This window comes from Abramis brama, assembly GCF_963993115.1.
Source record: "Abramis brama genome assembly, chromosome: 8".
Lineage (NCBI taxonomy): Eukaryota > Metazoa > Chordata > Actinopteri > Cypriniformes > Leuciscidae > Abramis > Abramis brama.
In genome coordinates, this window is record NC_139970.1 from 30,124,111 (window position 1) to 30,152,011 (window position 27,901).

General features: G+C 36.0%; 5 protein-coding genes across 9 annotated transcripts; 2 read left to right on the forward strand and 3 right to left on the reverse strand.

Annotated features, from left to right (window-relative positions):
* Window positions 1–55: 55 nt before the first annotated feature.
* On the reverse strand, window positions 56–3,692 carry asb11 (ankyrin repeat and SOCS box containing 11). Its single transcript, XM_084123295.1, has 7 exons — window positions 3,533–3,692; window positions 2,581–2,660; window positions 2,270–2,377; window positions 2,019–2,169; window positions 1,798–1,932; window positions 424–609; window positions 56–324 (listed from the first exon to the last, which is right to left on the reverse strand). Exons 1-7 carry the CDS (start codon window positions 3,627–3,629, stop codon window positions 200–202), a joined length of 882 nt encoding a protein of 293 aa, XP_083979421.1. The 5' UTR covers window positions 3,630–3,692; the 3' UTR covers window positions 56–199.
* An 856-nt stretch (window positions 3,693–4,548) lies between these two features.
* piga (phosphatidylinositol glycan anchor biosynthesis, class A) lies at window positions 4,549–9,585 on the reverse strand. Its single transcript, XM_084122296.1, has 7 exons — window positions 9,106–9,585; window positions 8,518–8,822; window positions 7,215–7,647; window positions 6,684–6,816; window positions 6,459–6,591; window positions 5,965–6,171; window positions 4,549–5,549 (listed from the first exon to the last, which is right to left on the reverse strand). The coding sequence occupies exons 2-7, from the start codon at window positions 8,797–8,799 to the stop codon at window positions 5,292–5,294; spliced, it is 1,446 nt and encodes a 481-aa protein (XP_083978422.1). The 5' UTR covers window positions 8,800–8,822; window positions 9,106–9,585; the 3' UTR covers window positions 4,549–5,291.
* A 228-nt stretch (window positions 9,586–9,813) lies between these two features.
* Window positions 9,814–13,978, forward strand: LOC311088332 (uncharacterized protein). The gene is made up of 11 exons (XM_084122297.1): window positions 9,814–9,948; window positions 10,801–10,919; window positions 11,063–11,107; window positions 11,197–11,310; window positions 11,388–11,525; window positions 11,794–11,898; window positions 12,004–12,138; window positions 12,443–12,497; window positions 12,665–12,688; window positions 12,850–12,876; window positions 12,994–13,978. Exons 1-11 carry the CDS (start codon window positions 9,930–9,932, stop codon window positions 13,518–13,520), a joined length of 1,308 nt encoding a protein of 435 aa, XP_083978423.1. The 5' UTR covers window positions 9,814–9,929; the 3' UTR covers window positions 13,521–13,978.
* A 1,610-nt stretch (window positions 13,979–15,588) lies between these two features.
* LOC311088334 (uncharacterized protein) lies at window positions 15,589–25,335 on the forward strand. Of its 5 annotated transcripts, XM_084122300.1 has the most exons (11): window positions 15,677–15,766; window positions 16,793–16,890; window positions 17,012–18,457; window positions 20,387–20,484; window positions 20,603–20,650; window positions 20,807–20,884; window positions 21,215–21,343; window positions 22,753–22,881; window positions 22,990–23,118; window positions 23,429–23,480; window positions 23,683–25,327. In XM_084122300.1, exons 3-11 carry the CDS (start codon window positions 18,406–18,408, stop codon window positions 23,748–23,750), a joined length of 783 nt encoding a protein of 260 aa, XP_083978426.1. In that variant the 5' UTR covers window positions 15,677–15,766; window positions 16,793–16,890; window positions 17,012–18,405; the 3' UTR covers window positions 23,751–25,327. The 5 variants fall into 5 exon arrangements, with proteins under 5 accessions (XP_083978428.1, XP_083978426.1, XP_083978429.1 ...); XM_084122303.1 differs by having other exon boundaries at window positions 16,793–18,457; window positions 22,990–23,110; window positions 23,427–23,480; window positions 23,683–25,335; XM_084122299.1 differs by having other exon boundaries at window positions 16,793–18,457.
* gja8a (gap junction protein alpha 8 paralog a) lies at window positions 24,539–27,727 on the reverse strand (the record flags this gene model as incomplete). The annotated part of the gene is made up of 1 exon (XM_084122298.1): window positions 24,539–27,727. One exon carries the CDS (start codon window positions 27,725–27,727, stop codon window positions 25,562–25,564), a length of 2,166 nt encoding a protein of 721 aa, XP_083978424.1. The 3' UTR covers window positions 24,539–25,561.
* Between the last annotated feature and the right edge of the window lie 174 nt (window positions 27,728–27,901).

The window sequence follows — 27,901 nt, forward strand, 5'->3', positions numbered from 1 at the left end:
TGTGTGTGTGTGTGTGTGTGTGTGTGTGTGTTATTTCAAAAAATTAATAGCCTGTGAATGTATAAAAATATTTATTACAAAAAGCAAAGATTAAGTAGCTACATTTATACAAAGATTATTTACAGATAAAAATGTGCACATAATGTTACTAAAAGAGAACAAGATTACGGAAGAGTGTTTGGAGAATATTTATGTGTGTTTAATGATAGAGAAGATAATTGTGCAGGATATGTGGTAAGCAAAGCATCTTGGTTTTGTTTAGTCCTTTTTGTCCCAGCGAACGTCGAATAGACCATCTGCACAGTTGAGAAAGAGAGCAAGGACCTGCAGAACCGATCACAAGCCAGAATCATTATCGCAACATGCATTAATACAGCATAATAGTACAGGGGGATACTGAGTGTTTAATTTGTGTTTATTTACCTGCAGTCTGCAACAGATGTTTGATACTCTGATCAGTAGTCAATTCCAGAGGTTTCTTTCCCTCAGAGTTCCTTGATGTCCGATCAGCTCCATGCTCCAACAGTAGCTCCACCTCCTTTGCCCCGCCCACTCTGGTTGCCGCATGTAAAGGTGTGTCAAGACCCCGCCCACATTGCATATCAGCGCCTGGAGAGAGACAAGGAGCAATTTAACGTAATGCACAGTGATTAGCAGTGTTGCTATTGTTAACTAAAACTAAAACTAGGCTACTTAAAACCATTTTTGGTAATTTAAATCAAGCTAAAATAAAATGTATTAATATAATATTATATCATATTACAATTATATATAAATATTAGGGTAACACTTTACAATAAGGTTCATTACTTAACATTAGTTAACTACCTTAGTTAACATGAAATAAGAATGAACAATACTTCTTCAGTATTTATTAATCTTAGTTAATATTAATTTCAAAATTTACAAAATTATTAAATCATTATAAAAATCAAAGGTCGTATTTGTTAATATTAATAATGCAATGTGAGCTAACATGAACTAACATAAACAATGAACAGCTGGATTTTTATTAACTAATATTAACAAATACTGTAACAAATGTATTGCCCATTTTTAGTTCATGTCAGTTAATACATTAACTAATGTTAACTAATGAACCTTATTGTAAAGTGTTACCAATATTAGATTAAAAACTAAAATTTAAATGAAAGTTAGAAATAAATAAGACAAAATAATAAAAAATAAAATTACTAAAACTGAAATAAAATGAAAACCGTGTGTGTGTGTGTGTGTGTGTGTGTGTGTGTGTTAAAAAATATAAAACAAACTAAAATTAAAGTGAACACTGAAGATATAAATTACAAATAATGAGTATTAAATATTTAATGCATTTTATTACAAAATATTATAACTGTATAAAACCAAAATAACCCTGCTAATTAGTGGGAACAAATAATTATATATTATTTAAATTGTATTTAAACTGTATGTATTTATATATGTATGATTTAGCTTGGATTAGATTTTACATTCTCTCTAATTGATTACTTGCTATTTAATCTATTTAGTTTCAACTAAACAAAAAGAATAAAGCTTATAGGGGCCCCCACCTAGGGACCCATTCACTCTACCTAATTGATTCTGTACCCCCAACTGTATTATTGTAATGTTTGAAGTGGTATTGTGAATAAACTCAAACAAACAAAGAAAGAGACAATACATGATCCAGATAGAGTATTTTTGTTACTGTACTACAGTAATGTGCATGTGAGAATCACCTTTGAGATAACACATAGCCTAATAAAACAAAAATGTATTTATTAACCCATGAAGGGTGGTGTGTGTGATTCTGACCTGAGATCAGCAGGCTCTGAACACAATCTGTGCTCTTGGATTCACATGCACAGTACAGCGGGGTTCCTATGCTGGGCAACTCCATGTCCACATTCACACCATGAGACAGCAGCAGTTCAACACATGCTGTGTGACCTAAAACATGTAACCACAGACATCCGGTTTACTGAAATCCCAATGTTTACAGTTCTCTGTAAATTCACAAGAATCATCACATATACCTCTCTTTGCTGCTTCATGAAGAGGTGAGCTCAGCAGATGAGCCGGATGGTGGACAGAGCTGTACATCAGAATGAGGCTGACGAGAGCGGGGTTTCCACTCCAGCATGCATTGAAGAGAGGAGTGACTCCATCAAAGGAGACAGCGTTCGCCTGAATGCAAACATATTCTAGCCATTAATGCATGTTTACGCAGAGAAAAATAAAGGCATAAATATTGCAAATAAAGAGAAAGATAGGCCTATATACATACATCAGCGCCATGTTCCAGGAGAAGTTTAGCACAGGTAAAATGGCCTCCAACACATGCTTCATGCAGTGGTGTGATTCCATCTAATGTAGCCATGCCCACATTGTATCCCTATAAAAATGCAAACATGGACAATTAATCTCCTTCATTCATAATAACCGTTTGTTTTAATACATAGTCTGTCCTTAAACCTCAATATGATCTAGTCCAATGACATTCATACTTATTTCAGTGTGGATTAAGTGTCCAAATACTTTTTGTGAGCTCTAATTATTTAGCTATCCAGTTTGAGTAAGTGTTCCTCCCATTAGTACCTGTGAAAGGAGTCTTCGCAGTGGCAGCAATCTTCCTTGCAAAGCAGCATCGTGTAGAGGTGTTCTGTCATCCCAGGAACCTAACAAAGCAGAAACATACATACATATTTAAATCAGGATGTGCCATATCACATTTGTTGTTTTGATATTTAAATAATAATCAGTGTTGGGGTAATGCATTACAAGAAACACTACTTAATCTTAAAGGTATGTAATCCGATTACTTTTTTCAAGTAATTAGTAAAGTAAATCAGGAATGAGATGCAGAGGTGTAGTTATTGCAGTTAAATGTGAGCATACATTTACTCGTCTCACTTGCACAAAAAACAGATTCAGTATTCCTCAAAATGAACAAAAACAGTGAAATGCAAACTCAGAGTTGTTTTTTTAGAGACAGAAAAATGAACGGGGATTATTATAGAAAATGAACCAGGGCCAGATACAAAAATTTGAAAGCCAATCTCTTATAGATGTTTTGAGCATGTGCACAGCTCACAGAGCCACAACTCTGACTTCAAAGAGGTCAAATTAGCAAATATCCAGGGAAAGTATCCTCCAAGAATAGCCAATTAAACCCACACTCAATCCCTTCTTTTTGAATAAGTTTATCACGTAAAAGCTTTTTAAACAAATTATTCAAAACCAGTCCTGCTGTAAAGTCAGATTGGGTTATCTTCTAGACCATCATTCCAAGCCAAAGTCAATTTCCTTTTTCTATGTCCATATAATTGTAAAATTGAATGGTCTGGAACGCTGACTTGATGCTATATAGTATGTATCATACATGTTTCATGGTCCAATGGTGACAAATTGATATAAATTTAGGTAGTGTAATAAAATTGTAAAACAAATTGTGAAAACAGAACGAGCTTGGTTCTTGTTGTAAACGTGTTTGACTACTAAAAACATTCAAGAAGAGTGAGAGAATAAGAGGTAGAGGAGGAAAACTCACCTGCCATTAGTGTATTACACACTTGTCCTCCATATGTGTGAAACCTGTGATCCCATGGCTTACTCCAGACGCTCACTTCAGCATGAACCACAGCCATCTCCAAACTTCACAAGAAGACAACTCAGAGACCTCGCAGGAAGAAAACAATTGTGATAGTGGTGGACAGAGAAACTCTTCAGAGGAGTTTATATGGCCTTCAGAGAAACAAGAACCCCCTTGGCAAGAATGCGCCTCCCACCGTTATCAGTGATATGTGCTTACACCCCCACCTCCCCAAACTCCAGAGGTGAGCATCCCCCACATAAACAAAGCTCCTCAAAATGAATCGAAGGGCCAGAGATAAAACATTAGATGCAAAAACATGCATCAGCAAGCACCTTTAACCAGTTTCAGAGAACAAATGAAAGTCAGTATGTAAAGACAATATGTCCCTATAAAAAGTAACTAAGTAAAACTGATCTTCAACCTCAAATTAGATATGATTTTGTATACACAGCAAGAGTAATAGCTAACCAAACCAATGTAGCTGCAAATGTAATTGGTGATACAGTAACTGCCTCTCCAGCAAAACATGATTTGCATCCAGTGTTATGCAGAAACAGGATCGTTCTAGCTGGATAGAGCGGCTATTGAATGTGCATGCGTGTGAAAGCAGTCAGAAAGGGCGATAAGTGTTTGTTAACGACTCCTGGATTTAGCCTTGAATGGTTGAGGGTGTGTTTTATCAGCCCTGTTTGGGTGTTAGCATAAGATTCCTGATCCAGAGAGTATCTACTACAAAAACAACTTTACATAAACATAACATGCCTCATTTATCCTCAACAGTAACACATTTAAAGTAAAATTTCACATATTGACTTAAGTTAATGTATATTCTTTAGTTTGAATTTTAAATTCAACTTAAGTAAATTCTTCCAATTATTTTATGTTATTGTGTGGACAAAATTCGAAAAGCACCAACAAATACTCAAAATGACAAAGCTGAAACAGTAAAAAAAAGAATGTAAACAGTACTTATTGCATGTTAATAAAGTTTATTGTAGATTGTGTCAACAAAGAAAAATCAAGTTAACACTACTTTCAGGTAGTACAAACGTTTGTGCATTATAACCATGATCATCATACTCAAGGTCAATATAAAATAGGTGTAACATAAAAGAAAGCAAGTATGAAAAGTGAAGTATAGTGCCTTAAAATGAGTGCGCTGCATGTGAAGCCAAAAGAAAATGGGGTGTTTAGGTTTAAAATAAATACGTTCATGTTACGATCCAACGTTAGCCAATAAAAAGCAGCGATAGAAGTCAAAACCAGCTTACAGAGAAAGAAGTATCGTCATTTTAAAGAAGCGATATGATTCATAGCTCAAAAACTTTTTCTCATTAAACATTTTAGTTCAGTTCATATATACCAGTTTGAAATCACATCTCAAGCATACAGATATGCTGTGAGATGAACAATGTAAAGGTGATACAGAAAAAGCTGCCCCTGTTTGTCATTTATTTATCTTGAATCCATATGTTTAAAGGTGTTTGTGCAACAATTTCAGCAAGCTTAAATTATTATCTGATAAAGGCAGCTTTTCATTGTGCAAAAACAGGCGCTGGGCTCTGGGAGTGGATGAGGATAGCTCTTAAAAGCTTTCTCTACACCTGAGGTCACTGTTTTATACAGGAATGTAAACGCGGTACAGTCAATACATGTTTTGATGTACCGTAGTACATTGGTACTACAATTCAGTTCATTACCTACATCCTTCCTCTCAGGACACAGCCGGGTTTGGTGTTTTACTTGTTTTCTTACTAACGCGCTGCCCCCAGCGGCTGTGGGGGCCTGATGAGTCTACAGCAACATCTATCAGATGATCTGGGCGGAGCCACTGCAGGAAAAGCAGGAAGAGGAAGGTAATAACAGCAACAAAGGAGAAAATGGAGCCTGCCACGGCACCGCAGTGAGAGCGCAGTCTATGCAGTCGCGCAGACAATGGCAAAACGGGCTCCCTGCACACCCGATTGTACACCTGAAACAAACACAGAAAGAGTGGGCAAATTATACAATGACTACAATTTAGAAAATTTGGGACATTTATAATGTTACATAAGATTTTCATTTCAAATAAATGCTGTTGAAAATGAACAAAAAAAAGCATCACGAATATTACAATGATTTCTGAGTGATCAGGATCATGTGACATTGAAGACTGGAGTAAATGGCTGCTGAAAAATCAGCATTACCACCATAGGACTAAATTACATTTTAAAATACAATCAAATAGAAAATAAATTTGATCCATATTTCACAATATTAGCTTTGGTGAGCATAAGATACTTTAAAAATATTTAAAAATCTTACTGACTCCAAACTTTTGAATGGTTGTGTACAACAATAATAAACAACAAATAATTATTGAATTCAAGCATGTTCTTAAAACTCACCTTTTCTGTGCGCTCGGCAACATTTCTCCAAGTGTACAGGGTTCGGACCTTGCGGTGGATGGTGGCGGGAGACGCCACATTTCCTGTGCGTATTCTTGCAATTACAGTTTCCAAGCCATCGCAAAGTGACTGAACTGATGGTTCACACAGAGTCACCAACTCATCAGGCAGGACTTCAGGTATACCTCCAACACGAGTGCTCACCACCTACACACACAATAAACCAGTTAATTGTAGCATTAAAAAGTATATACTGTATATATCCATATACGTGGGGCAGTTGTGGCCTAATGGTTAGAGAGTCAGACTGGACCGAGTATAGGTTACCATACTTGGCCTTCACGTCATGTCACTAACATATATTGTCCATACTATGAACATATCACGCAATATACTTTTGTTCAACTTAGAGTCAACATGAAATGTCATTTGCAACCCATTTTACTTGCATAATGTTACTTCACTCATACATATTCATAGAAAACAACACATACGTGTAATCCACAGCTGGCTCCCTCCACTATGGCCATACAGAAGGCCTCAGTGAGAGAAGTATTGAGAAAGACATGACCCTGAACAAGAACATCCCTCACATCCTTATGATCCAGAGCTCCCAGCAGACGAACCCTTAATATATACATGAAAAATAAAGGTAAGTAAAGAAATTATACACATACTCACATCTAGAGATCATTGCTCAGGCCTACTGGCTTTCTTACCTGTCATGAAGCTGATATTTCTCTCGAACCTCTTCCAATACGATTCTTTTGGGTCCTTCTCCACCAATCAGAAAGCAGAGATCTGGATGCTTTCCACACAGTTCAGGAATGATTCCACTTAGTAAATCAATCCCTGCAAAACAACAGATTCTGTTACGAGCATATTCATTTCTGATTTGAAATTCATTCAGATATTTTAAGGGGACATAATGTCAAAACTGTCCTGATATCACACTGAATAAAAAGTCTATTTGATATAATACAATTCTTGAAAATAACATCTTATTAAGCAGCTTTACATTTTATTTTTATATTATTTTATATTATATTATGAATAAAAAAAAAAGTCAAATTATTATTATGGAAAAAACAACTATGAATAAATAACACATTTATTTATATTTAAAAAAAAAATTAAATACTGATTGAATGATTTGATGAGTCATTAAATTAACATTGTTTTATGAAAATGCTATTTAAATGTTTTTACATTATTTTGCAATACAAATAAAAACACCATGTTCTCCTCACCTTTCCTGTAAACCAGTCGACTGATGACCACAATGGTGATCTTGCCGTTGTCACGACGACAGGGGTCAGGGGTGAAGTCAGTGGGGTCAACAGCATTAGGGATGACAGAGACGATCTCAGGGTCCAGGGCGGCTCGCAGTACAGTGTTCTCTTTACTAGTGTACGACACACACACAATGTGATTCGTGTCACACAGAGAGACAGTCAGCAGCTTATTGGTCAGTACAGAGCTCAGGTCCGCGAATCCAAAGAGAGAGTGGTCTGTGAATACAGTGTTGAGCCCCATAGTCTTGGCGTGAAACAGAGCATCATGGGCCATCGCGGAGAAGGAGCTGTGGGCGTGCACGATTGTGATGCGCTCACGCACAAACACGGATCGGAGTAGCGGCAAACTGTGAAAGCAGGTGGTGGCTGTGGACTGATTATACATGACCTGAAACGAAGGGATGTGAGTGAGAAGTTTGATACGTATTGTACATTGCCGGTCAAAAGTTTGGAATAATTAAGATTTTTTTATGTTTTTGAAATAAGTCTCTTATGCTCACCAATGCTGCATTCATTTGATCAAATATACAGTGAAAACAGTAATATTGTGAAATGTATATAACTTTTCTATTTTAATATATTTAAAAATTCATTCCTGTGATCAAATTTTCAGCATCCTTACTAGTCTTCAGTGTCACATCTAAAATCACTCTAATGTGCTGATTTGGTTCTCAGTTATTATTAATTATTATTGGTGCTCAATTATTAATAGTGGTTATTATGATCAATGTTGAAAACAGTTTTCGCTGGCTAATATTTTTGTAAAAACCATAATACATTTTCTTCAGGATTCCTTGATTAATAGAAGGTTCAATAAACAACATATATTTGAAATATAATATTTTGTAACATTATAAATGCCTGTCACTTTTGATTAATTCAATCTTTCTTTTTGTTTGTACTTACACTAAACTTTTGAATGGTACTTTATCACGGTTTTTACAAAAATATTAAGCACTAAGCACTGCAGCACAATTGTTTTCAGCCTTATTTATAATAATGAGTGTTTCTTGAACACCAAATCAGCATATAAGAATGATTTCTGAAGGATCCATCATAGGAATACATTTTTATAATTATTAATTATTTTAATATGTATTCAAAGAGTGTTTATTTTACTGTATTTCTGGTCAAATAAACAGAGCCTTGGTGAGTATAAGAGACTTATGCTTATCACAAACTTTTAAAAAAATCTGAATTATGCCAGCAGTGTGTGATATGACCCTTTTAAACTAATGCAATATATTGTAAAACAAACCTGGAGTGGTAGGTAATACACCTTCAGTCCGTTGGTCAGGTAGCGAATCCCACGGCGGTCTCCATACGCATGAGTTGCTATCACAACCTTATGGCCCTTCTCTATGAGGCACTGTGAGAGCTGGTAGATGTGACTCTCCACACCTCCCATGTTTGGGTAGAAGAAGTCTGACACCATACATATCCTGTGCTTCACACCCTGCTCATGATCAGAGGAGTGTGTGTCCAGGGATAGAGGTGGTGTTTTAGGTGCATGAGTGTGACCTTTCCTCCTGTTGCCCATGGTGTTGTGAAATCCTCAGTGCTCTGCCATACAAAAGTAGAGATGTAACTTACAACATGTAGTTCTGCACAACACAGTTACACAACCTATATATTGTCGTATATTGTGACTGAACGTCTCTACAACAACACTGCAATACTTGCACCTAATTGATTTAATAGACGAAAACTTAATAGTCCGACAGCCAAACAGATAAGATGAATTAAAGAGTCTTGGGTTACACGAATTTAACACAATTTATGTACATTAATGTTACGTTACATTTACATAAATGTAAATGAACTAAAAAGATACTGAAACACTCACCCAGTCAATCACTGGCTGATAAAAAATGAAACTGAATCCTGAACAAATGAACAAAGACTGATTTAAGATGTGTGCTCGATCTTGTTACATCTTTATCACGTTTTAAATCCATCGTTAATTCATAAAAAAAAAATTAAAGGTTTCAATTGTGTTTCCCTGGAATAAAATGCAAGTAAAACAGTAACGTTAGACCATCACGTCTATTTCCGTGTTGTTTTGATTCTTTTCTTCGTGGTGTAAAATGAAATGATGCGAGGGTAGGTGCTGCCCTCTAGAGGACACAGTACGTTTACAGGAAATAGTTCGATTTCAGGAAGACAAAACAATATTTTTTCCCATTCTTTTCTTTATTACTTCTGTTAACTTTAAGGTCCAGTTAAAATAGTTTCATATAATACTTTTGGCCAGCAGTGAGTGGCATGTGACATTAAATTAATGTAAGTGTGTTTGTATGGCAGATGTGTTGTAATTTGTTCTTGCAAAATAAGAACCCCTGATGTTTTCAAATCCTAGAAACTCCCCATGCACCAAAAAAGACAAAAAGCACCACTAAATGGTCCATTCCAAGCAGTCTAAAGCCATATCCTCTTCTCTGCTTGAAACAGAATGTCTCTTTTTTGTTTGGAACTATGAGGTTGAACTGACCACTCAGTGAGGAAGTCACCGACTGCACAATAACAAACTTAAGGTTTCACTTTAGGTTAGACGGGCGGGGTCTAGTATAAATATGCTGTACACAAACAACAACCCTTCTTCTTTCGACTGCAGTGACAGTCAAGAATGCGTTCACAAGAGCTCTTATTGGATTACTCTTTACATGAGATATGGCATTTGCAGCAGCTGGTATGCTTTTTCTTTTTCTTAAAAAAAACATTCATATCTTATATAGTGCTAGAGAAATAAAACTCCTTCAAAAATGACTCTAATGTGCTAATTAGGTGCTCAGTTATTATTAATTATTACTGGTGCTCAATTATTAATACTGGTTATTATGATCAATGTTGAAAACAGTTTTTGCTGGCTAATATTTTTGTAAAAACCATAATACATTTTCTTCAGGATTCTTTGATGAATAGAAGGTTCAATAAACAGCATATATTTGAAATAAAATATTTTGTAACATTATAAATGTCTGTCACTTTTGATTAATTGACATGTTTTCAAATCCTAGAAACTCAACATGCACAAGCCATATCTTCTTCTCTGCTTGAAACAGAATGTCTCTTTTTTTGTTTTGAACTATGAGGTTGAACTGACCACTCAATGAGGAAGTCACTGACTGCACAAAAACAAACTTATATGGTTTCACTTTAGGTTAGACAGGCGGGGTCAAATATAAATATGCTGTACAAAAACAACAACCCTTGTACTTTCGACTGCAGTGACAGTCAAGGATGTGTTCACAAGAGCTCTTATTGGATTACTATTTACATGAGATATGGCATTTTTCTCCACAATTTTCTCAGACATTCTTTTGTTTGGCAGGAATTTGGAATAGTGCAACAAATATTCAAAAGTATTCATATTGATGTGATGCATCTTTGTTAACATCACTCATACAGCATGTTTCAACATGTTAACAACATGTTACAGAGTTGTTTGTAATAAATAGCTTTACCACAATGTGTCAACAGCGTTACTGTTTCATTTCCTGTTGCAGTTGCTAAATTCATTGGCTGTCTATATATGTTGCAGAAGAAAAAAGTGCTGGAGTTACCTTTAGTGATGTTAGTCTCATGAAGACAAACATAAAGAAGAATAAAAGAGCTTCTGCATCATTCCCACTTATCAAGCCAGAAATGAGTGTTGCTGAGGTATAATGTCACAAACATCTTCTACATAGACAGTTTCTTTTTTTATTTTAAACAGTACCAAAATACCTTGTAGTTAGTTTCAGCTTGTTTTGAAGGTGCATGGTGAATTAATATTTTGGGCATGTCCCTGTTTTTCCTGATAGAATGTTGTTAAAACAATCAAACAATTTGGGAAGGACTGTTACCAGGTAAACATATGCATGTAATATAAAGTATTATTAATTATCTTTAGTTTAAGCCACTAGTATTTGCTTAATATGTAAAAATCTCTCTGTAGCGGTTCAGCGTCAAAATACCAGCCACTGAAAGCATTCAGCAAAAAGACAACTCTCTTGATGAGTCAAAGGACATTATCAGAGACCTGGCTTCTGAACTGGACAGAGTGGTACAGGTAAACATTTGACATTATTATATGAATTTTCATACGAGTTTAACAGAAGTTTCAAATTATCTGCATTATTCCCACAGTCAAAGATGTTCTACATGATAACTCAAAAGTTTAAAAAGAAAGGAACTAAAGAAGAGCCGGATGAACAGCAATATTATATTTTGCAATGGGCTGAAGATCTCGAGAACACACAGACAAAACAACTGGACGAGGAAGAGGTTTGTTATTTATGAGTGATTAGTTTCACAGAAATGTGATTATGTCCTAACCAGATATGATGCCATAAACTGATATGTGATAAGCAATAAAAACATACCTCTTCCTGTTTTGAGAGTTTGTGTTCTAATCATCCTGGAGTAAAGTGACGACAAGATAACACAGTGGAACAGGGAAAATTATGAATTAACACTAAATAACATCAGACCCTATTTTAGTTGTCAGTGGTATTTGTTTACTCTTTCGTTTCTTCTCTTTTGTTTGCTGTAGATTCAACAGACCTGTTCAGAGCAGTTGTCAAACAGTGAAATGAAATTTAACAAAGCAAAAAAAATCTTGTCTGACTGGTGTTGGAAACTTAAAGACATGGAACAGGTTTGTAACTGCATGTTTACAGAGATCAGAGGGATAAGACGTTTCTGTCACGCACAAGATTAAATTAGATATCTCAAATATGTTTCTGTCTCTTTCTGACTATAGAACTCAATATTTCCAAAGAGGGAATGTGAAGAAACACTGAGGGATCTCCACAAAGAATGGAAACAGGGAGAGTCCAGCATACTCCCAGTAATAGACTGGATCATATGGACTGTACTACAGTCAGAAAGCTCTGAGGTAAAGTTTATCATGATGAAAATGAAAATTGGTCATGTAAGAAATCAAGTATTGCTATATAACTGAGACAGTAGTCCATGGCTTTTCAATATTTTGTTTGTAACTGAACATATCCATATGCATGAGATTTCAACTGATGTTCTAAACTTTCAATAAATGTCATACATTTTATGAATTGTGTTTATACTTAGAGAAACATTAAACATTAACATTAAAAAATCTATTATTTGTCACTTCAATCACATTTTAATCTAAATGAATGTAAAATCTTAAAGAGTATTTGTGGTTTTATTGTTTTGTATAGAAGGATTCAATCCCCAGACATTGGGTGAAGAGTAAACAGAGATCCAAAAACGCAGGTGAAGATTACTTTGGTTTTTCCCACAGAGATTTTACATATAGTAATTTTTATGCTGTTTTCATGCTGGTAAAATTTTGTCTCAGAGAATGATAAATTGCATTCAAATATAGCCTATGTGTAAAAGGTTATGTCAATGTGTTTCCTTGTTGTCTTTATTCCTCATAGTTGGATTACGCATTCCTAACCCAGGTATTTTCATTAGACTCATTGACTTTCATAAAATCATGGCTTCACTTTTAATTGCATTTAAAATTTTTGGAAAAATAGAAAGAAATAAAAAACATTTGTGTTGATGCTCAATTCAGCATCAATTTGTCAGGCTTAATCCAATGTTACTTTCATTTTTGCAGTTTGGAACTGGATTACAAAATCAACAGGTAAAGCTCAACTGATATATAGCTTTAGAATCAAGAGATATACATGTAAAATGTACTATACATTACTATATAGAGTTTAATTTTAATAATTCAATATATCTCATTTTGTTCTTGAAGCTGTTGTAATTCTGGATCCAAACACAGCCAACCCAGAACTACTAGTCTCTGAAGATGGAAAATCTTTGAGGGCAAAAAAATATGGTCATAATAACTGGAAAGAGTTCCAATGGAAGCGTTCTAAATTTGATGGCTGGACTTGTGTCCAAGCTGAAGAGGGTTATAATACAGGTAGCCATTACTGGGAGGTAGATGTGAAGAAGAAACATGAGTGGCGGGTGGGAGTCGTGAAGGGATCAGCTCCTCGTAATGGCTATGTCACCATGAACACAAAAGCAGGGTACTGGAATCTGCGTCTGCAGCTGGGAACTTTGATGGCTTTGACTGAACCAGTCACTAAACTCAACATGCCAACACCCTCGAAGATAGGAGTTTATCTGGACATAGAGGAGGGCCACGTCTCCTTCTATGATGCTGAGAAAAGAAGACATATTTACACATTTAACACAGACTTTAGTGAGACAGGAAACATTTACCCAATGTTTGGCACCATTGAGACAGACAGAGCATTGGTGATTTCATCATAAAATGTATTTCCCAACATGTAGTGTAATACATAGCCAACCTCATGGTCCTTCCTTCTCTTGCATTAAGTTTAAAGTTGAGCTTTAAAAAGAAGACTTTTTTATTTTTTTGGTTGGTTTGGTTTATACAAGTTTGTTGTATTTGCTTGGTTGGATGCTTTAATCATATATTAATAATATTGGTTTGAATTAAGTAATATTTGTGGTTCTTGAAATAGATCAGTTTAATTCTCCATTCTCAAATATTTTGATAGAAATTTCACAAATATATTGTGTATTATAAATAAATAATTGGTTAGTCAAATACTAAATTATTTTTGTGAAAAAAACTTAAATAAAACTGTAAATTTGTGATAAACTGTTGGATTTTTAGTCTATTATTTTGGTATGTTTAACTCAAACAATCATGTAAATGATATTCAGAGATTGTATTAAGTTAATAAAGTTAAATATTACTGTGATATTTACTAAGCCACATAATTATTTTTAGAGTGAATGTAAAAAAAAATATGATGGGCTATTCATTTTTTTTTATTTGATTTGTAACTTATGTGACATCAGGAAGAGGTTATCTACCCTCCTGATTATAGTTCAAACCATCAGGAAGTTATGCAAAATATGTATAACCCCTAGTTTCTCTACAAGGAAGAGACTCTCTCTCTATAAGGAAGAGGGAAGTCTGGCATACTAGAAAACGTATTAGTATATAATTGGTTCTTTGACTCACATTCAATTGAAAACAATTATTAATATCTGAGCATTTTCCTCTTTTAGCACAGATACAAAGTGGGAGTAAAAACTATTTACAAAAAGCTGTAATTACATGTAAAATAAAACTGTAATATTTTGGGGAAATGTAGGCTATTTTAGGGACTTTAGGGCTTGTAGTAAAATTCCAAATTTGCTAAGTCATAGCCAGAAGGAGATGCGTCACCTATACGTTTCATCATGACATAATTATTCTGTAAAACACATTGACTGAGACAATTCAGAGGTTTACTGTCATGAACATTCAGTTATTTTGATCTTAGATTTTCATGGACTTTTAGTTTGTTTTATCAGTCACACATGTTCTCCTTTTTTATTTAGTTTCCCACCACTTATTAGTTACTATGGAGATTCATTAGGCTAATCATCACAGGTGTTCATACCCTGAATATTAAAAACACACAATTCAAGTTCATTTAATCGAGTTGAATTAGGCTAATGTAACCTTCTGTCATTTTTACTCTTCAAAGTGTACACTTGCAGGTGTTTATTATAATTAATTTACTGTTAGGCCCATTAAATAATAATAATAAGTATAAACAATATCTAAAAAGTATATAATTATCTAACATCCGACTAATTAAAACATAACCTCAAAACATAACATAAATGGGGGAATGGGATATCTATATCTAGCATAGAAAAAATTGTCTGAACGTCGTCTCGCAGTTGCTGAATGTCGCGCAGCAACGTTGCGTAACAGCCCTGTCAATTATACGTTGTTACAATATTGCGAGCACGTAGACAGCGTTGCCATAGTAGAAATGCAACGTGCCAGAGACGTTGCCACAACGTAAATGTGTTTGCTGGGAAATGACCTGTGCAATCATAATTTACTTCATTTTTCTTTAATTGCCTTTATCTCTCTCTACTTTCATACCAACCTAATTCAAACTTGAATTGCCATTGACCTCTTATAGGCTATATATAGGCTAGGCCTATAGCCTTAATGTCTACCCTTAGCCTAGGCTACTCCCAAATCTCTTCCCACTCTCAATATTTTTTACCAGTTTATTTGCCATATTCATTTGTATGCAGACCAACAGAATTCCGGGTATACTATCCATTTCCTTTGTATTTGCCTCAAAAACGTCAATATTCATCAAATTGGTGGTGATGACAACAGTGTGCCGAATTTCGACCTAATAGTAATAATTTGGCAGGGGGTCGAAATTCACAACACCGGGACAGTACAGAGTAGACGATCGTATGCCCCCCCCCCACCCCTACCCCTACTCCTACTCCTACTCCTACTCCTACTGGTGAAAATGAAAGAAAACAAAAATGTCACGTGATTTCATGCAAATCACTTGACAGCAAAGAGGGAAGATAATGTGTATTTATTGAGAGAAAATGGATTTTTTCGAACCTTCGATTCAGTCAGCCTAGCCTATGTTCCGAAGTGTTTGCCTAGGAGTACCCGAACAATATGAGGACTTTATCAAAGTTCATTCGAAACCTGGAGGAATCGCCTAGAAACGGTATAGGCCTAAATCAATAAAGCATACAGATAATTAAAACGTACAGATAAAAATATATATAATATATTTGTAATGTAATGATCCTGAGTGATGGAGATATGTATTCATTTAAAGTTAAAGCCGAACTGTCATTCAGTTCGTTTTAGTTATGCAGTTGGCTATCCACAAGTTTCCTACGTCCCATGAGGCATTGCGTCAAAAGTGGGCGCGACTTCCGGTTCGAAGTAAACAAGCGGGAGTTGACACTCATTCATTCATTAGTTGACCGTCATTCAAGATTTAGCGATCCAAACTTAATGATGTGGGAACACAACCTCAACGAAATTAAAAGGGGTGATATAACAGTACCTTTACCATCCGCGGTAGACGGTTGGGAGGATGACGTGAAGAAGTGGCCTCGTATCACGTATGGTAACATTTTTAGCTATTTTGTAGATTCAGTAGCCTGTGATGGTAAAGCGATGAGCAATCTGAAAAGCTCAGAGGCATATCAATATCTACACAGTGATAAAGTAGGTCGAGTGTTGTTTAAGGACGTCGGAAACGACCTTGCATATCTAAAAGCTGACATTGAGCCGAGCCAGAGCCTGCACGTAACACATCATAAGGCTTGGGTGCTAGTTTCAGTGACAGGTGAAGTACAGACAGCGGGTTGTTCATGTATTGCAGGGCCAGGACGCTCTTGTAGTCATGCAGCAGCACTTTTGTGGAAGGTCAGTAAAGTCAGGACAATTAAGGGCACAAAATGTATTATTGTATTGTGTATTATTGTATATTTTTAATTAATTAATAAATGTACTAAACTGAAATGTTTACTGTGTGTCATTCATGTTCTGTATATGTTGCTTCACAGTAGCCTTGACTTAAAATATTTATTTTAATATTGTTGGATAATAAAATTGAATTCAATTTAGGTTGAAAATGTAATATTTTACAGTAGCGCCCCCCGGAAACAGGTGGATAGCCTAGTTAGTTTAGGCTATGCAGTTGGATTATTTATGCTATAATGTGTGACGTATTTTAAAGGACATGATGCCATTTGGGAAATTAATATTCATTCGAAGATGGTTGAGATAGAATATGATTGTATGTCTGAACCGTTCACAAAACCACACTTTTCACTGGTAAGTTTTCATCACGAAACAATGTATATAAAACCAACAATGCACTTCTGGGTTCAATATTTATATTCGCTATTACTGAATATTTCTGTCACACTGTAGGCTATGTGTAATTTTCTAACAGGTAATCAAGAGGATGATAATGCTTACATTAGGAATAGGATCATCAAAGGTAAAATTTCATCTCTAAAAATAGGCTACTCAGGTTAATTTGTTAAATTATTACACAAATGTTCAGTAAATGCATGAAGAGGTATGCCTAAGCTAAATATTGTTTTGACAGTGGCATCATAAAATGCTTGATATGACTCATACCTATGAAGGCTACACTACACTCAACTACATGACCCGATTTAAATCGATTGTATATGCAATAAACCACTTTCTGGTTTGCTGACCATCACTTTTTAATTTTCACTTGTTGTTATTAAGAAAATACATTCAAATTAAGGATGAACTATAACTTCATGAATAAAATGAGCATATGGACCACAAGTGGGAAATTGTTGAAGCATTTGTCAGCAACCTGCCCGTGGGTCGCTGAAACTGATGAGCAGAACGCCGCGGACCGCCAGATCTGCACCAAAACTATTAAACCTCGCAGGCTGTTGGTCTAAGAGCGTGACCCGGCTACCAGCAGTTTCATAAACACGTCCACACACAACACAACATGCTAGACATTACAAATAATTGTAAAGTAGGCTAGAATGCATGCTACATGTTTTGGAACCTTTGAACAGAAACATCTTCAACCTGTCCTGTCAGCAGAGTGTCCTGTAATATTGAGAAAAGGCGCGCTCAACTCCCAAATCATTTATGGGTGCGAGTAATAAAAAAGTTATCAAAAATAAAGATGAAAAACCGCACTCTCAAGGTATAATTTCATACATTTATTGTAACCATGTCCACACAGACGCGTTTCGGCCTAAGCCATCATCAGTGTGTAGCAGAGTGTCCTGTGTCATAAAGGGCTTTGAAATAAACACACAAACTACACACTGAACACGATTACTACTGAAAGAACTGCTATAAACTGCACAAGAAAAAGTTCGCGTGGCTGTCGTCAGATTTGAAAGTCACTCTAAAGGCTCTTTCGCGGTTGTGGCTTCAGTCGACTTCAGTGAGGCGCGGTGGTTTATGGGATGAGTAGTTCCTTCGCTCGGAAATGAAAATATGTAGCCTACACAGTCTTGTACCTTTGACTTTTTTTGGATTTTCTCGTCGTTTTTTCACTCGAAATGATATGTTGTATGCCTATGAGTTCAGCCGTAGCTGGTTATCCTCAGACATGCTCTAAAACTCTTTAGATACGGATTTTCCAATGGGAGAAATGAATGGGAAATTTACTTCCTACAAGCGCTCTCGGGCTGTGGGCGGGACTGTGATGCTCTATTGTGTAAATATGATTCAGTAGCCTATGAGAGAAAAGGGAATTTTTTAAAGCTCGCTGTTCTAACAGAGTCAGTCAGTAGCTTATGTTCCGAAGTGTTTTCCTAGGAGTAGCCTACCCGAACAACTATGAGGACTTTATCAAATATCATTCAAAACCTGGAGGAATCGCCTAGAAACGGTAAATCAATGAAGCATACAGATAATTAAAACGTAGGCTACGGATAAAAAATATATAATGTATTTGTACGTTAATGTTAATGTTAATGATATGTATGGGTCATTCCTGGTATGCGGTGACTTTCCTGTCCCAATGATTTATTTACTCATATTTTCTCTAAAATGAGTCACATATTTATAATAAATGGCTTAAATTGTAGATTTAAATATTCTTTACCATTTAAACAGAGACATTAAAAATACTATTTTGTATTTTACACAATTTTAATTGATGTAGCTATGCATTCAATTTTATCATGTCCCTCAGTGCACAGTAATCAACTTCTGCAAGAAATATAAACCATGAAATGACAAAAAACTCAAAATATTTTTAAATTATGTTATCAACTAGGCTAAACTGCCTCTAATCATACATATAAATCATGTGAAAATATAGGTCTTTTTCTTAAAAATTTCTTCAATTATTGCGTCCCTGAAGTCATCTTCCACCCTGTTAGAATGCACTTTTCTGCCTTCCAAATCCGACTGCAATTTCATTAAAACCATTTTCAAGAAGTGACATCATTTCTTTTTCCCGCTTGAATTTAACTGTACAAACTGAGATAAGCTTCAACTCTCACTCCTAACTTTTTTTGTTTGTTTTTGAAATGTTATCCTGCTTGTCCCACCCTTAAAGTTCCACCCTGTTAGGCTATGTTAGTGAGAATGTTTGTCCTATCAAAAAAATGTAAAAACAAATCTGACATAGTTATAAAAGTTCTGTTCATCTGTAGAAGGTTAGCTAGCTAAATGTTGATCACTCAAAGAGCTATGACTAACTTAGCTCAGAATTTTCCACCCTGTTAGATTCCACCCTGTTAGATCTATAAACCTAACAGGGTGGAATGTGAAACTAACAGGGTGGAAATTCTAATGGGATTTTGTATATGTTTGTTAATCTAGTTAATTCAAATTAATTATAGTATCTTTATTTTTAATCAAATATAAATAAATAAAATTTTAATTTATTATGTCTGTCTTCTCTAATTTGTAAATATTTCTCTAGCCATCTGAAGAGAGAATTGTTTAGCCACCATGATTGATTGTGATAAGGAACAACATAGCTAATTTTTGTGTCCCTCCCCCAAAGGAAATTTGGATTTTTTTTATTTTATTGTTTTGAAACAGTATTATATAGGTGCAATTACACACATTACTGATGGCAAACCATGCAGGACAATGACAAAAAGCTCATCCACTGAACCTTTTAACACTGGTGTTCCACCCTGTTATGCTCCTTTCCACCCTGTTAGACCAGTCATTTTAAATAATAATTTGACAGCAACGTTAAATGTTTGGTATACTTTTTTGTCTTATTTTGTGAGGTGAGGAGCACGAACAGCATATATATGTTTTTGAGCCAATTTTTATTTTTTTATTTACCATATTATTTGCAAAAATGGGCACAAAAAGTACCTGTTTTTAATAATCAAGACATATACTATTCATCAAAAATTGTTTTGCTTGTTTCAAGAAGAAAAATAAATTCTAAGATGGCATAAGGGACATATACTACCCAAGAAAAGTTCATTATTGTTTAACATTTACATTATTAACATGTTGTGATAAATATGTATATGTCCCTAACAGGGTGGAATATTTTCATGGACAGTGTCTGAACAATCTACCCATAATTATTATTTTTTGAGTCCCTGAGCTTGACCAATATGTATTCCTTATAGGTAAACATGTCACTGTTTTGGTAGAATGCTAAAAACATGAAAATCATGTACTTTTTTTTCCAACACTTATGAAGCCAAAATGTCACCGGATACCAGGAATGACCCGTATATTCATTTAAAGTTAAAGCCGAACTGTCATTCAGTTCGTTTTAGTTGTAGGCTATGCAGTTGGATTATTTACATGCTATAATGTGTGACTTCTTTTAAAGGGCATGATGTCATTTGGGAAACTAATATTCATTCGAAGATTGTTGAGATAGAAAATGATTGTATGTCTGAACCGTTCACAAAACCATCCTTGTCACTGGTAAGTTTTCATCACGAAACAATGTATATAAAACCAACAATGCACTTCTGGGTTCAACTTATTTTTATACGCTATTACTGAATATTTCTGTCACACTGTATGTGTTATTTTCTAACAGGTAATCAAGAGGATGATAATGCTTACATTAGGAATAGGATCATCAAAGGTAAAATTTCATCTTTAAAAATACTCAGGTTAATTTGTTAAATTAGCCTAAACATACAATCTTTATCATGATTGCTATGTTTTGAAGGACAAATCATACATGGACAAGCCTGTCACTTAATGATTTGTGTCTATGTCTGACTTTGTATCCACACAGAAACAAACAATAACCTTGGACACCTTTAAACACACAACAACAGACCTGGCAACACAGCTAGATAGAGTCACAGCAAAGGTACATTACTAATTGTTTCTGTTGGTATGTTTGTTTTAGACATTTTATCCAATCAGATCAACTCTTGGCATGCCTCATTTCAGTAATGTAACCATTACATTCTATAGTCATAATGAAATCATAACAATTTACACTTAACAAGGAATAACGGTCAATTTTATAATGGTTAGGCTACTTTTGTGAAATAAGACATCCTACCTTTCTGACATATGCGGCTGAGAAATGCACCTTTGAAATGAGACAGCTAATTGATGAGCAAGTGAGAGATCATCTACATCATCATTCTTATGTCTAGACACTGAGTAAGTTTTGCTACTATTTCTTTTATAGGTTTTTGGAAAATTCCAAGCTTACAATGTGGTGGATGACTTGAGTTTGGAGGAGTGTGAAGTTTTCATTGTCAGATGGTCTGAGGAGCTGAAGTGTTTGCGTGCAAAATACAGAAGCCACCAAGGCAAGGTAAAAGTGACTCAATATCTGTTTGTAACTACACACAGGGTCCAAATTTAAAGCCTTAGAAATTGCCAGAGCCGGACAGTAACGGAGTACATTTACTTGAGTACAGTACTTAAGTACAATTTTGAGGGATCTGTACTTTACTCGAGTATCATTTTTGGGGAGTACTCATGACTTTACTCAAGTACATTTGAGAGGCAAATATTGTACTCTTTACTCCACTACATTTCTATCCATAACCGTGAGTACCCGTTACTACTTCTAAAAAAAAAAAAAAAAAAAAAAAAAAAAGGAAAAAAGAAACATCTCGGAAACCATTTTGTTGTTTCCCTCTCAAATGTGATTGGATTGTGCAGGCGCCACTGACTGGGACAGCCTATCAGCAATCACCTTCAGCTTTCCGCCAAAGTCAACTCCATGGTCAGATTTAGATAAGAGACGAAACCATGGACGAAACAATGGATGAAGACGCAGCAGGTCCATACCGGGAGTGATATTTTTTTCCCCAGGATGGTAGGGGAAGACTCATGAATATTCATTAGGGAAGTCATCCCTGATTGGTCTTAACCCCAGTGACGGGTAGGTTTAGGGGCGGGGTTAGGGAGGTCATAAGACCCCCAGTGACGGGTAGGTTTAGGGGTAGGTCATCAGACCAATCAGGGATGACTTCCCTAATGAATATTCATGAGTCTTCCCCTACCATCCTGGGGAAAAAAAAATCGCATCCCGGGAATGTGCCAACCCGTGGCCCCACCTCGCCAGACTATTTAAATTTTCTGAACAAGTTAATGATAGTTTTCGCTTCAAGTGTTTGCTGTGTTTACCAATGTAAGCACTGTGGCAGTAGTAATGTAATATTTAGAAAATGTACTCTTGTACTCTTGATACTCAAGTACTTTTAAAAACAAGTACTTTAGTACTTTTACTTAAGTAGACATCTGACTGCAGTACTTTTACTTGTACTTGAGTAAAATTTAGCAAGGGGTATCTGTACTTTTACTCAAGTAATGTAGCTGTGTACTCTGTCCGCCTCTGGAAATTGCCAAATGCGAGTAAAAATATTTTGATCAGGACAGGAAATAAAAAGCTGATGGGCCTGTTACTTTATCAGGAAATGCTACAGTCTGTTGAATCTTGCATGACTCTTGCAAAGATTAGCTTCTAAAGAACTCAAAATGTTACAGCGAAACCGTGAAATGTCACATTCTATTCCAATATACATCTTCCATGGAAGAAACACCAACACTTCACACCTACCTACACTGTATTTCCATATAATTTTGAATGTATTTGAATTGATGATTTGCATTGATGTGTTAATAAGACATGCATTATGCAAATTGCAAGTATTGCAGATACAACAAAAAGATTGTTAAATGGTAGTTAATGTATAAATATTTCTATTTCATCAGATTTCCAATGTTAAGAAATGCAGAAGGAGTCTGGAAGGTCTAAACACCAGAGATCATCAAGTTCAGAAACTGACAGAAGCTCATAAAGAGTTTCACTGGTTTATTTATATTTTGAAGTCACTTCCAAAGGTTAGTCATGATAAAAAAGCTTTATCACTTGATCATACTGTGTTTTGAAGCCCATGCATATGAACGTGGATTTATCTGCCTTGTTAATATTCTCTTTTTTTGGTTTAGTCCTCAGTGTGTCAAGAAGGATGTGCTATAGTAGAGCTGTTGAATCTTTACAGACGGTGGAAGAAAGGGCAGCTGATCAGCATGCTTCCTATCATGGACTTTATCATGAAGACACTACTCAAGGAAAAGGTATCATGCTGAGATCATGTGTCTCTTTTGTTTGTCTTCTTGTTTATATGCTACTCCACCATTATAATCATCCACATGTAAAATTGTTTATAAGCCTTGTTTCACTCTTCAATTTCAAATATAACTTAAAATCAAAAGCAACTGCTTTTATTGGGTGACTAGATCTTAGGGTCCTTCCTATTAGATTTGACTGGCGTTTGAAAACCACTTCAAGTTTAAATATAGAACTGACCCTAACACATCTGGAGTTGCAGATGGTGGCATACAGTAGATGATCTATGTAAATAACTCTTGGTTTCTATGACTTTAGGATTCCGTTTTGAAACAGAGGCTTCAACATAGATCAGCATTGATGGAAACAGGTGGGGATTTTGTATTTACATGTGTAAAATTTACCTTAGAATGTGGAGTGGCTGGTGTTTTTTGTAAGCACATATGGTAAGTTGTGCATTTATAAGAAAAGGCAAAGAGATATCACTTTCTGTATGACATTACATTCCTGTAAAATTCCAAAACATGTCTCCCATTACTTTATTTTTCTAATTCTCTGTCTCTCCATTTTAGGTTCATATGTACCATTGGAATTTAAACTACATCTTCTTAAAGACTTGATTATGAAATTCTCACTTTAGCATTAATGTACCACCTTTGTGATCAAACTGAATGACAGCTCTCAAGGAATGGGAGCATGAGTGAGCCAAGAACCATCACAAACAATAGTAACGAACTTAGTTTGCACAAAAAGCCTTTACAAGCTGCTTGGAAGAACTGTTATATACAGCTGCTGTGTAGCTAATGGAATGAGACAAGAGAGACATTTCCTTGACTGGAGGTTAGGCACTGAGTAGTAGTCTTAACAGTTTACAGCTAGTAGTTTGGCAAATTAGACAAGAGTAAATCAAATAGGTCAGAAAATTATTTTGATAGTGAAAAAGTTAATTGTTAATGCAAAATCACATGATATATTAATAAATGAAAATATTTTGACACATTTGTTTACTTCATGTATGTGTTTTTTTCCCAATCTTCCCAGATTGGCCTAATTGTGTATGACGAGGTACTTTCAGTTTCTCTTTTTGGGACTGTGGTTGTTCATTGTTTTCTGTGTATTTTCAGAAGGTTTTAATTAAATAAATAAAAATAACATTTATTAAAAACTTTTATTAAAGGTTTTTAATAAAAAACATTTATTAAAATTGATTTGAAATTTAAGACGTTAGTAAAACCTTGAGTTATAATATATTTGGCCACTAGAGGTCATAGAAGGTTCGTTTCTCTGTGTTGTCAGGTGAAGTGAACTTTCATACATTTTCTGCAGATATAATCGAGTCTTTCTACATTTTAAAAGAAATTATGTCTCAGGTTAGGTGAAAAGCTTTATCCTGCACAACAGACAAACACAGGGCTCTTTAGTCATCACTCGTTGTAGTATCTTTATTATCAGATAAAATCGTGACATAAACCATTAAAGGATCATTGTATCTGGTGAGAGGTATTGCACACAGCATAAAATTATTGTTATAAATCTTTTTTAAATGATACAGTCCATCTAAATATGGAACTAAATTATGGAACTATCATTAAAAAAAAAAAAAACTCTTTTTAATTGACTTGAACACCATTGGTAGTAGCAATTCAGAACAACTCAAAAAAGGATGTGAATGTTATGCACAAATTGGTGGATTTATAAACAATAACACAATTATTTCTATGGCCCAGGATCAGCATGTAACAATAAATGGCAAATGTATAGATAAACATAACTATTAAACACAACCAACAGTTAAGGCATAAATTGAGAATGTGAGATTATTTACTCCCTGTGACTATCTCTGTGGATTTGTAATAAATGCTATGAAAAAATTGTTAAAATCAAGAATTGCTAATTTTTTTATTTATTGTTGTTTGTTTTTTGCTTGTATTCTTTAACCTACATTTTCTATCTTCAAAACAAATGTTTAACATTTTAAAAAAAAAAAAGAATTAAAATTGTGTTAGGAAAATATGTCTTTAATACTTTTCACAGCGAGAAATTAGCTACTTTTTAGAAAGTGGCTAATGTTTATACTTTTACTGTATGAGCTATTCATATATTTTTTTTTCAGTTTCTTTTGCATTGCTTTTAAGATTAACTTGTGTGAAAATGTATCATCTAGAACAGGAGTTTTTCAAACTTGGATCTGGGACACCTAGGGTACCACAGAGGTGCTATGGGGCTCAGGAAAATTTTGAGAAATAATATTTTTCTCAATTATTATAAATCCTTATACATGAAAATACATAGCTGCCTTCATACTTCAGTATAAAGGGGAGCATCATTTATTTGGCATCCGATTTTGAAAACTCTTGATCTAGAAAACATGCATGTATGCTGGTCCACCTGATAATGTGGCACTAGAGAAATTTGGAATCAAAGAATCTGATTAAGTTTCTGTTTGGTCAGTCATATAGTTAGATCATCTGACCTGGCTCTGCTGCTCCCTTTGCTAAGACGACTTAATGATCTTGTTTCCTCTGTTGTCTCTAGTTCCAGAGCTATAAGTGGAACATCCATCACCTCCTCTATGGCCTCCAAGGCTTTTGATTTTTCAGAACACTCCTCCTTCTCAGGGCCCCCGGTTTCCACAGAGTCTTCTTCTTTCTCATCCCACTCCCTAGAGCCTTTCAACTCCTCTGGATCCTCTATCTCTAATGATACCCCATCCTTCCCCAAAGTTTTCTCCTGTACAGTCTCACCTGAAAGTCCTAGAGCTTTATCTAGATCTTCCTCGCCTGTATTGAATGCAGTCTCAATAGGTCTATTCTCATTTAGATTTTCTAAAACTTCATCCTTACCCATCCTTACATCTTCTAGAGCACAACTTCTTCCTGCATCCACTAAATCCTCTAGAGCACCTCCCTTTCCTATATTATCTACATCTTCTAAAGTTCCACCCACCCCTGTGTCTACTTCATCGCTTTGAACTCCATCCCCTTCTGTATCTTCTACGCCCCCCTGAGCTTTGTCCTTTCCCAAATCCACTTCATCCCCAATGGGCTCTATGTCAGATACATTTGACCCTACAACCTCCCCTAAAGCCTCAGACTTTTGTTCCCCCAAATCTCCAGCAATCTTCTCATCATCTAAAGTTTTTACCTCCTCCAAAATGTCCTCATTTACAAAAGGCTCAATCTCACAAAGTTCTCTCTCTTCATCAGACGCCCCAATTTCTGTCCCTTCCTCTACCACATCAGGTAAACTCTCTTCTTCTCTTAACCCCTTGTCCTTATAGGTGTTATCCTCTTTTCCCCCAAATTCCTGTGAGATTTTATTCTCTTCAGCTCCTGAAAAGTTTTCCTCTTGTGTTGGCTCAGCATCTACCAAACTCTTATTCACTGACTCTTCCTCAGTTGTCTCTCTACTGGCCAGTTCTCTTAGATCTAAATCCAGACTCTCCTCAAGTGATATTAAATATGTTTCCTCCACACTTTCTCCCTCTGATCGCTCCTCCAGTACTTCTGGTAAAGCTGTCTGAGTCTTTAAGCTGTCTACCTCATCTCCTTCCCGAAGTAGCTGCTCTGGTGGGAGTTCTGATAGTGTCTCTGTGACCTGAATGAAGGAGGGTCGAGTCTCATCGCAAATGATTGTCTCCTCTACAGGTGGAGCGGTTGGCATAACCGCCTCCTGACTCCTTTTCTGCTCCTTCTCCAGTTGAGGTGAGAAGAACTGTCCCTCTTCCATACTGACCTCAGCTAGTGGATATATGTGTGCAACCTCGTCTATCTTCTCCTCTTCAAGGTGCCTATAGCCTTTGCGTTTTTGGACAGGGGTGTTTAAGAGAAACGGTAAGCTTCTCTCCGGTGGTCCAAGAGGTTCCAACTGTGCAGGAGCTGGTCGATGGAACACAAAGCGGATCTTCTTCAAGCCAAGGTGGCTGATCTCCACAAAGTTGAGGAACAATGAAACGCAAGCAACTGCCAGCATGAAAATGATGAAGATAGTCTTTTCGGTGGGCCGGGAGACGTAGCAGTCCACCGTGTTGGGGCACGGCCAACGACTGCACTGGTACAGTGGCAGGATGCGGAACCCGTAGAGGAAGTATTGTCCGACCACGAAGCCTACTTCAAACAGAGCTTTGAAGATGATATGGCAGATATAGGTGAAAAGCAAGGTTCCCTCGAGTCTGAACTTTTTGCTACTCTTCGTGCTGGTCTCCTTGGTGGTGCGAACACTTCCCTGATCCGTCGCTAGGGGAAGACGCTCCTCACCTATTTCCTGTTGGTGGCTAACCTCAGCTTCTTCACGCTCCTTGCGCTTCTCCTCCATGTGAATGTAATGGACAGCATGGCCGACGTATACAAGCGAAGGTGTGGATACAAAAATGATCTGTAACACCCATAGACGGATGTGAGAGATCGGAAAGGCCTCGTCGTAACACACGTTCTCACAACCTGGCTGCTTAGTGTTACAAATGTAATCAGACTGCTCGTCTCCCCAAACAAACTCGGCAGCCGTGCCCAGAATTAAGATGCGGAAAATGAACAGCACCGTGAGCCAAACACGGCCAATCACAGTGGAGTGCTCGTTTACTTCCTCCAAAATATTGCCCAAGAAGCTCCAGTCTCCCATGGTTGTATATTAGCTGTGTACAAGAAAGACAAATTGGAGTTAGGGAGAAACTAGATGACACAAGTGTCGGTAGCACTTTATTTTACAGTCTTGTTCCCATGTACATACTATGTACTTATTATAGTAATTGGAATAACTGGGTAATTACTAAGTACTAACCCTGAACCTACCCAT